The sequence below is a fragment of the Dipodomys merriami genome, unplaced genomic scaffold, assembly GCF_024711535.1.
Source record: "Dipodomys merriami isolate MVZ:Mamm:240054 unplaced genomic scaffold, mDipMer1.0.p SCAF_25, whole genome shotgun sequence".
Lineage (NCBI taxonomy): Eukaryota > Metazoa > Chordata > Mammalia > Rodentia > Heteromyidae > Dipodomys > Dipodomys merriami.
The window spans coordinates 19,227,916-19,237,960 of record NW_027203937.1 but is presented as its reverse complement, the minus strand read 5'-3'; the positions used below and the strand labels follow the sequence as shown (position 1 = coordinate 19,237,960).

The 10,045-nt window shown below is 39.5% G+C and overlaps 1 protein-coding gene across 1 annotated transcript; it reads right to left on the bottom strand.

Moving 5' to 3' along the window:
* Window positions 1-2,940: 2,940 nt before the first annotated feature.
* On the bottom strand, window positions 2,941-3,885 carry LOC138836192 (olfactory receptor 51F2-like). The gene has a single exon (XM_070034690.1). The coding sequence runs from the start codon at window positions 3,883-3,885 to the stop codon at window positions 2,941-2,943; it is 945 nt and encodes a 314-aa protein (XP_069890791.1).
* Between the last annotated feature and the right edge of the window lie 6,160 nt (window positions 3,886-10,045).

Here is a 10,045-nt window from a genome sequence, read left to right as displayed (position 1 = left end):
GGTGGCACTAAAAGCTTACCTGAGTAAATAAACATGCTATTGTCAGGTAATGTAACATTATCTCTGAAAGTGTGTCCTATCTTATTCATGGATCTTTGTCACACCAAATAGCTAGGTTAATATAAGCCATCCATACCACAGAGAATGGGAGATTTTTAGGCCCCTGTGATCATTCTGAGACTATTGCTCCAAGACATTCACTTTCTAAACCCTTATACCTGTAATTTCTACAATATCCCTTGATTGACTGTCCTTTCCTTCCAGATCCATCTGCACTACTGCACGTAACACTCATCACTATGATACTATTGATAGACGTAGTTTCCCCATTCTCAGATGAAGAGTTTCCAGACTTTCTGCACATTGATGCAAGTGAGCACTACAGAAAATCCATCTGCATGCTACTCCTCACTGCCTCTCCATCACATCAAACTCCTCATCTCTTTTTCACAACCATCAAGGATCTTCAGTATATGGGCAATATCTACCCTTAGAGTGACCTGCAATATTCTCCCACACGGATGTGCTTTGCTTCATTCAAGAAGCTTCTTTTTGGAACTAAATTCTTCAGACTTCACTTGATCTATCAGTCATTTATAAATTCAACATGAATTTGCCTGGTTCAGGAAGCATTCGTTGGTATCATTAAATCAAGGCAAAGTGAATTAAATCATTCTCTGGAGTTATATGTTCCAATATATATGCATCTAAAATTTTGGTGTGATCATGAATTATTTGAAAATATGTCTAATTACATTCAGCTGCTGGAAGGTGCTTATTCACAATAATATTCCTGAGAATTTGCACCTTTTTCTGAGTATATGAGCAAACAACATATACTTACTGGAATTTATTCAGGGGAAGAATTATGAAGTAAGCATGGATTCCTCACCTATCTCTGACAACACCACATTGTGGTTTTGCCTATTTAAACCACGTTCCTTGGTTTATCAACATCAATTATTTTCTTCTATTATAAAATATTTTAGTATTATTATCTTTTAAGGAGTTGTACAAAAGGATTTCAATTCAATTATTTTATGCATCTTAAATCTATATCATTCTTTCCATCCTCCCCATGTTTTCCAATGCCACCCACGCCCTCCAATTACATAGCTCCATCCATATCAATTCTTACACGATTATATCCTGTCAGAACTATAACACATGCTGCAGGTTCTGTGCTGAGCTCCTTTGTGTGATCTCTCTTCTCTGATTACAGACAGCAATGTAACTAATTCTTAATAAAAAAAAATCTCCCTTTTTTTAAAAAAAGAGAAGCCTAATGCTACCCTAAGAAAGCAGTCGTTTTACTTACAAAGTATGCAAATGTGTTCTTTCCAGCCTCAATGTCCAGAAAAGGGCCTATGAACTGGGGGAGGTATCTACCTCCAGGACAAGTAGCATATATCCACAGCTATAGCTCAGGCTCCTGAAATCTTTTCATCAGAAAGCCGCTGTTGAATATTTTTGTGGCCCCCAGAGTAGGAAGCTTCCCCTGGGCTCATTCTAATTCATGGTTTCCTTTCCTCTCTACTTAGTTACATCTGACTTTATAGCTTCCATGAAGTGACCAGTATAGCACTTCTTTCGTCTTTTCCCTGAATTTCATTGTATGAAAATTTAAGTTTGTAAAAATCTTCAACATAAGTATTTGACATACCCCTCAGCTCGCCACTCATTGCCACACTCATCTCTGATACAGCTGACAAATTGTGTCTTCTTCCACCATTGTGCAGATGGATGGAATCCTTAATGTTTTTAGAAACCTCTTCACTTCTGTTCCACTCAAAATCAAATTATTTTTACTTATTCTCTCATAAAGCATGCTAAATAATTAACACATACCAGGTCTTTGCCCTCATAAAACAGAGAATAAAACAGAATCTTTCCCCTGCAGGGATCACAATACAATGAGGAAAAAGATTTTTAAAACACAATAATTACAACAATCACATTTATTTTTATTATGTTCCATTTAAATTCCACCCATGGAGTTCAATATGATAATTCAGTACATGTACACAATGCATACCAATCAAATGAAGATTTTTACTCCATCTCTTTAAACACTTTTCTGTATTTTAATTAGGGTGTAATGTAATTTTTCACGTTAAACAGATAAAAGAGAAATCATTAGATCTTTTAATATGAATGCATTTATGAAATGCAGTTTTTTATTCAATGTGTACTATGTAAAAAATGAGTTGTGTAACTTGTGGGTATGGACGGGAGGCAGAAAAAGAGGGAGAACAAAGGAATGGATGACACTGACCAAGAAGTATTATATGCACAATTTGACTTGAGGAATTGTAAACTCTTTATACAGCTACTTCGTAGTAACAATTTAAAAAAAAAACCAGAAAAGTGTTGTTTTCATCCATGTATCTTCTTTATTATCTTTACTTATATTCCTACCATGAACAACTTACTTTTATAATAATAATCATTACAAATAAACAGAATTACTGAGACATAGACTTACTGATTTACATTATATGGGATGTACCTTGGATAGCTGCATGCTTTAGAGGTGATGAAACTGAATTCTAAGTCTGACTTCTTTTTTCTATGCTTGCCAGCTAGACATACTAGGCTTGCAATCTAGGCTCTATTCTGAGCCAGATGCAGTATTTGCACAGGCTTGAAACATACCACATGAAGACCATGCCACAAAGTATCTATAATCTAGAACTGTGTAAGTAATAAGCCACCATGTCATCAGACTTAGATAATAGAAAATTTGTATGTGTGTATAAATATACATGTATACATATATGCTGTATAGGAGATATATATGATATATATGTGTGAATATGTATCAATATATGTTTGGATATGTGTATATATGTGTATATGGATGTGTGTGTGTATGTGTGTAGTGAATCATCAAACATGAGTCTGGGAAGAGATCCTAAAGAAAAATACACTAAAATGTTCTTAAGTTAGCTTAGAAAGGAATACTTTATGCACAGCCTTGCGAATTTGCTTGGTCTTCACACTGTAGATTATAGGATTCATGACAGGAGGGATGAGCAGATAAACATTGGCAATAAGAGTGTGAACCAAGGGAGGGGCATGCTTCCCAAATCTATGCACCAATGACAAGCTGATCATGGGTATATAGAAGATGGCAACGGCACTGAGGTGGGAGATGCAGGTGCCAAACGCTTTCTTCCGCTCCTCCCTGGATGCAATGCAGAGCACAGAGTGGATGATCAGAACATAGGAGAGGAGGATCAAAACAGAGTCCAAGCCGGCAGTAGAAATGACAATGGCCAGTCCAAATGCACTGTTGATCTTGGTGTCTGTGCAAGAAAGCTTCATCACATCAGGATGGAAACAATATGAATGGTGGAGCACATGACTTCGGCAAAAAATCAAACGCTTAAGGAGCAGGAGTAAGGGCACTAGGGCTGTTGTGCCCCTAATCACAATCGCAATGCCCACTTTGATGATCCGCGGATTTGTGAGGATCATGGCATACCTCAGTGGGTTGCAGATGGCAATGAAGCGGTCAAAGGCCATCACCAAGAGGACTGAGGACTCCATGAATGTGAAGCCATGGATAAAGAACATTTGAGCAATGCAGGAATCAAAGCTGATTTCTCGAGCATTGAACCAGAAAATCCCCAGCATGGTGACCAATGTAGAAAGACACAGACCTAAGTCTGTGAAGGACAGCATGGAGAGGAAGTAGTACATGGGTTCATGGAGACTTGACTCGGTGATGATGACAAACAGGATCATGCCATTCCCTGAGATGGCGATGGCATAGAGACAACAGAATGGAATGGAGAACCAGGCATGAGAGCCCTCAAGACCAGGGATGCCCGTAAGGAAGAAGACTGCAGGGTAGAAAATGCTCTGGTTGAAAAATAGCATGATGACTTAAGGAAGCAGCTATCCTGTGGTGAAAGGACCATATCCTACAATAATAAGGAAGAGAAATGTTTTTGCTCTCCTCAATATACCGTACAATTTAAGATCACCAATGAGCCACATCATGGTCCAGCCCCTCAGTGGAAATGTATACTCACTGACTCTTAAACTTCAAACTGATCTCAGGCGAAATGGTAAAAACCAAGTACTAAATTGTGTGAGAAGCCCAAATTTCCAAAAGATTCCTATTATTTTGTATCTAGGGATCAGATAATTGCATGCATATACATAGAAGAGGAGGTGAGATAATGGATGGTCTGCAAATAAATACAGCAGACAGGATATTTCTGAATGTTTCCGTTTCTGAGACAAAAAACCTGAGGTACTTTAAGGTTTATAAATCCTTGTGTACCATATGAAAATAGAAAGACTAGGAGATATTTTAAATATTTAACAAAGTACTTGTGACAGTAAATACACAACAGCTGCTGACTTAAAATAGATAAATATTAGAAGAAAACCAATTAAATCTATGCAAATAGATCACTCTGGGTAAAAGGACAAGGTTTATTTATTCAAATAGGATTTGAGAACCAAATGATATCTAAGCAAATTTCTATCAACAGAAAGATGCTTTGAATTAACCCCAACAAGAGCATAGAAACTCACAGGAAGCCATGGACAACTACTGGGGCAGAATTGTCTGAGCAAGTGTCTCTGTTTTCCATTTTTACCAAAAGGTATCCATAATGGATTGGCTACAGGTTGCTCCCTTCTCTGTAGATGTGTACTTACCCAAATCATTAAATCTGCCAAATTAAAGAAAGCAGAAAAGGTCATATACATGGATGTTAGGTGAAATGAACCCCAGGATAAGTATTCAAATGTTTTTTTTCTTTCTTGCGATTGTTTCTAACATATTTATAAGATGATTTCTTTGTGGCTTTGTATGTCCCTCCCCCACGGTATAACCCCTGCTTTCATTGTATTTGATGTTGGTATAATTTGTGGAGGGGAAGGGCAAAAACAAATCATTTAAATAGGGATACAGGTGAACCCATTGCAACAATGAGATGTACAAGTTGTTACGTTGAAAAACAAACTTTACAACTTTGGCGGGGGTGGGGGGAATGGGAAGGGATCGGAAGGGGAAACAAAGGAGGGGGCAACAATGCTTGATAAGAAATGTACTCATTACCTTGCCCATGTAATTGTAACCCCTCTGTACAGTATTTTTACAATAAAAAAATTAAGAAAAGAAAGTACTCTGTGTAGATTCTTCAGTTTTCTTATGGCATATTTTAATCTACAGAAAGAATTATTAGTATGTATTTCCCTTCCATCCATGAATTCACATGTTAACTCAACAAATACATGCAAGCTTGCAAAGTTCCAGTATTCGCAATGAATATAACTCTGGCCTGTTCTTGCAAACAAGTCTATATATGACTGAGAAATAAACCATTGAGTAGATAGAAACTTAGACTTAGATAGAATAACTGGCTAAAGGAGAAGTATTAGAAGCCATTTCTATCTCTATTTGAGATGAGTAAAACATGTTCAAAACAGGAGGCTTCTTTGAGTATTGAGTTAGTCATTTATCCATCTTTGTAATGCAACGCCTGAAATAATCAACTTATGAAGAGGAAAAGGCTTATTGGGGTTCATAGTTGTGAAGGTTTCATGCTATGACTGATTGGCTCTGCTGCTGCAGCTATGTGGCAGCATGTCATGGTGGAAGCATGGAATAGAACAAAGTGCTCAACTCATAGTCAGGAAGTCAAAGTGTAAAAGAAGAGACCAGGACCTCATAGTCAGGAAGTCAAAGCGTAAAAGAAGAGACCAGGTTCCAATAATCCCTGTTAGAGGCATGCCCTTAATTCCCTAAAGCCAAGCCTTAGTTGTTAAAGGTTCCACCACCCCCCACAAGACCACGCTGGGTACCAGGTCTTTATCATCCACAATGTATCATTGCACCCCGGTCTCTGAATAGTTTCACGTCCAACTCACAATGCAAAATTCACTCAGCACATCTCCAAGAAACTCCAGTGTTCTGATTGTTCCAGTATTGCTCAAAAACCTGAGTCCTAAGTCTCCTCTGAGTCACAAATAATCTCATGTCTAAACCCCTACAAAAGTTGAAAATAAGTTGCATGCTTCCAAGACAGTGTCATAGCATAAACATTTCCCATTCCAAAAGGGAGAAATGGGAAAATAGGAAGGAGGGGTTGGATCAAAACAAGACTGAAATCCAACAGGACAAGCATTAAACATTTTACCTGCATCCAGCTTCCATAGCACATTCGTGTAGGATGTACATATTCCTAACATTGTGGATAATTCTTCCCCTGTGGCCTCACAAGTGACAGCCCAGATGGCTTGTCTTCTGTGGAGTGGTTTGAATGCTGCCTGCAGTTTCCTTTGGCAAGCATTCCACGAGGTTGGCATCTCAGAATTCCTGGGACTGCATGGGAGCTTCACTCTCAGAGCCCCATACCTACCTATCAGCAGCGGCTTGTAGGGACTCCAGCCCTGCCACACACTTTGGCCCCAGGGCTTTCCTCTGAACTGTCTGAGGGAAGCCTCCTTGGGCTTGTAACTCTTGTATTATCCAGGCTTGCAATCCAGTGTTACACAGATGATGGCAAGGTCTGCAGCCAGTAGGAGCTGTACCCAAACCCTCTTGAGCCATGGCAGCGGTGACCTCTGAGTGTCTGAACCAGAAAGATTCCTGAAGCTGGCCTAGGTAAGCAGGGCAACTCTCTTGGTTCTCTTCTCCAGAGCCTTTTCTCTGAAAAGTCTTTAAAACAAATGTATAATTTGATACTTAGAGCTATGAGAGGCAAGCTCTTGCTGAGATACCGTCAACACATCTTTCCTATTGTCCCTGTACAAAGATGTGGGCTCTTTTTTTTTAAGTACTTCATTTTTATTGCTATTATAAAGGTGATGTACAGAGGGGTGACAGTTACTAAGTCAGGTACAGAGTACATTTCTTTTGGGACAATGTCACCCCTTCCCTTGCTCTCTCCCAGTTTTTCCCTTCCAATCCCACCCACAAGTTGTATAGTTCATTTTCAACCTAGTGTCCAGTGAGTACCACTGCTGCATTTGTTCACCCTTTGTCCCTCTATTTCTGTGTCTTCCCTTTACCCTATCAAAGACAGATAAAGGAACAAGTAAGACAGAAAGAAAAGAAAATAACAAAGACAAAAAACCTCTTGTTTCTATTTCCTGGAGTTCATGTCAATAAATATTGTTTTGTATGATCAGAGACACAGAGGTGTTGTGCCTTTGTGTTCCTCTCCAATACCTAGATGGGCTCCTTTACAATGACATTTAAAACTGCAGCTCCTTGAATCCATCTTTAAACCTGCTCCTTTTCTGACCAAATTGCAAGTTTTCTAAATCTGTCTGCTCCATTCCTTTTTCCCCCTTGATCCTGATTCTCACCATAAATTTGTCTAAAAGCAGCCAGTGATATCTGTGTAGCTGTCTGAATGTCATGCTGCCTTGAAATTTACTCTGGGACAGAAACTGTGGGGTCACATTTTTTTTCCTTTTCCTTTTCTTTTTTTATTTAATTTTTTTTTGAGATTGGGTCTTGCTATGTTGCTTATGTTTGTCTTGAGCTCCTGAAGTAAAGTGACCCTTTGTCTCAACCTCTCCAGTACAATCAGTTACCATTAAACTCAGCCTCTCAGGACATAAACAAAGTGCATTAGAATTCTGTTGCAAATAGAATCTATATTTCCATCTGAAACTCATCATCAAAACCTTTACTTTCTACATTTTTGTCAGCATTTTGATCTCCTAAGGCCTAGCCAGGATTTCTTCTTTTTTTTAATTTTATTTTATTGTAAAGATGCTGTACAGAGGGGTGACAGTTACATGAATAAGGTAATGAGTACCTTTCTTGTCGAGCATTGTTACCCTCTCCCTTGTTGTTCTCACACCATCCCTTCCCTCTCCCACCTCCCACACACCTCCTCCACACCAAGTGTTAAAGTTAGTTCATGCTCTGTTTCTAACATGGAGCGTTTTCTTTTCAAAACTTTTCAAAATTCCTCCTGAAAACCAATCTAAAAATTCCTTTAAATCTTCAGCTATAGCCACAGTAATTAATCTACTTCTGGAATCGATAGTCTGTTATAGTTTTCCATCTCTATAACAAAATGTTAGCTGGGCGCTAGTGGCTTGCACCTGTAATCCTAGCTACCCAGGAGGCTGAGATCTGAGAATTACTGTTCAAAGTCAGCCTGTGCAGGAAAGTCCGTGAAACTCTTATCTCCAATTAACCAACAAAACGCCAGAAGTGGAGCTGTGGCTCAAGTGATAGAGCACTTGCCTTGAGCAAAAAAGCTCAGGGAGAGCTCCTGAGCCCCGACCCTGAGTTCAAGCCCCAGGACCAGCACGCATGCATGTACACGCACGCACGGGCACGCGCGTGCGCACACACACACACACACACACACACACACTTGAGGGAGACCATTTGATCCCACCCCCTGATCTTTTGAAGGGTCATCAAAGACTTGTGAGTAAGAAAGAGGTGAGGGGAAGGAGGGGGAGAGGAGAAGAAGAAAAGGGAAAGGAAGAGAGAAAGAGGGAGAGAGAGAGAGACGGAGGAGGAGGAGGAGGAGGAAAGTCTCAGATTATATGAACCCACGAACTTACAGGCAGAAAGCTCATTCTAGACTAAAGCTGAAGGATCAGCCCCTGACCAGCCCTGCTCCTGACCCTGGCTTCCAAAAGCTTCTCTTTACCATGAGAACCCATAGGGGAAAATCCAGGAATGGGATTTCTCAGACTTGAGAGAGTCTTTATAAGGAATCTAGCAGTTGCCTAGTAAGAGACATGAGCCTAACATTAAAACAAATTCCTAGGGGAGAGCTCTGCATAGCTGTGTCTTGGTAACCCTTTGTGTTCCAAATATCAGGAAGTTACTTGACATGTAGCTTCACTCCTACTTTTCCGAAGGAGACTACCATAGACGAGTTACAGTTTCAAGTCGCATTCAAAACATTGTGCAACAAAGCTTCACATTATGCTAAGATATGAAAAGGAATTCGTGGATCATCCATGAATTGTTTCCAGTGGTCACTTGCTAGTTTCACAGCAATCGAAAGATACAGACTCCATGTAGGAGAAAAACTACTGGGTAACCACATTCCCTTGAAGCAATACAAAGGGTATTTGGTTCACAGCCCAAGGCTTTTCCTGGGTATTCTGAATATTTCAGCAGTTGCATCCAACTGTGAGGACACACAGAAAATAAATTAAGAAGAAGTAACCAAAGGAAGACTAGAAAATGTTGTAAATACTTTGTATGAGCAGTTGAAGGGAGTATGGGAATGCTCCGAAAACTGACCCCAAACTGCTAACTATATAACTTTCTTGCCTCCTTTTATTTTTTGTAGCTTAATATGGAAGAAATAGTTATATCTCCTTTATACCTTTTGTGGCAAAATAAATAATATGACTCAATATCAATCCATGGAAAGATCTTAGAAGAATACAGGACACTCTCCCAAAATGTCATTAGTCATTGGAAGTTTTGTTTGGTGGGGAGGGAGAGCAATTGACAGTACTGGGATTTGAACTCAAGTCATTCCTCTAGGACCCACCCCCCTCTTTTATTCTGGCCAAGTCCCAGTTTTTACACAGGTCAGCCTAGACCACAATCCTTCCATTTCTTTTTCCCATAGCTAGAATGACTTGTATGTGCCACTGTGCCTAGCTTTATATTGGTGGAGATGGACTCTTGGTGAACTTATTGCCCAGGATGGCTTCAAATCATGATGTTCCCAGTATCAGCCTCTCACATAACTAGGATTCAAGGAAGGAACTATCATGCTTGGCTGGTTATTATTTATCCTTATTATTTTGCACCTATTATTGTATCTCATTAATGTAGCCATATTAGTAAATGATTCTTTATTGCCCAGTAAGTGTCAGACGCTGTGAGTCAGACCTGAAGGTGAAAGATGTAGCAGATATCCGAGAAGCCTATGGTTTGGATAGCTAAGGTGACCATATTACAGTATATTATAATACAATATAATAATGATGTTACATTACTACAATAAAGAAAATCTGGTCAGGCCATCCCTCGTCTTTCCACACTTTGGCTTCATGGGGTCTTCAGGAGCCTGGCCTTGTG

Bases quoted from the DNA above. Each gene is read 5' to 3' on its own strand.
- LOC138836192 (XM_070034690.1), bottom strand. From the start codon at position 3,885: ATGCTATTTTTCAACCAGAGCATTTTCTACCCTGCAGTCTTCTTCCTT.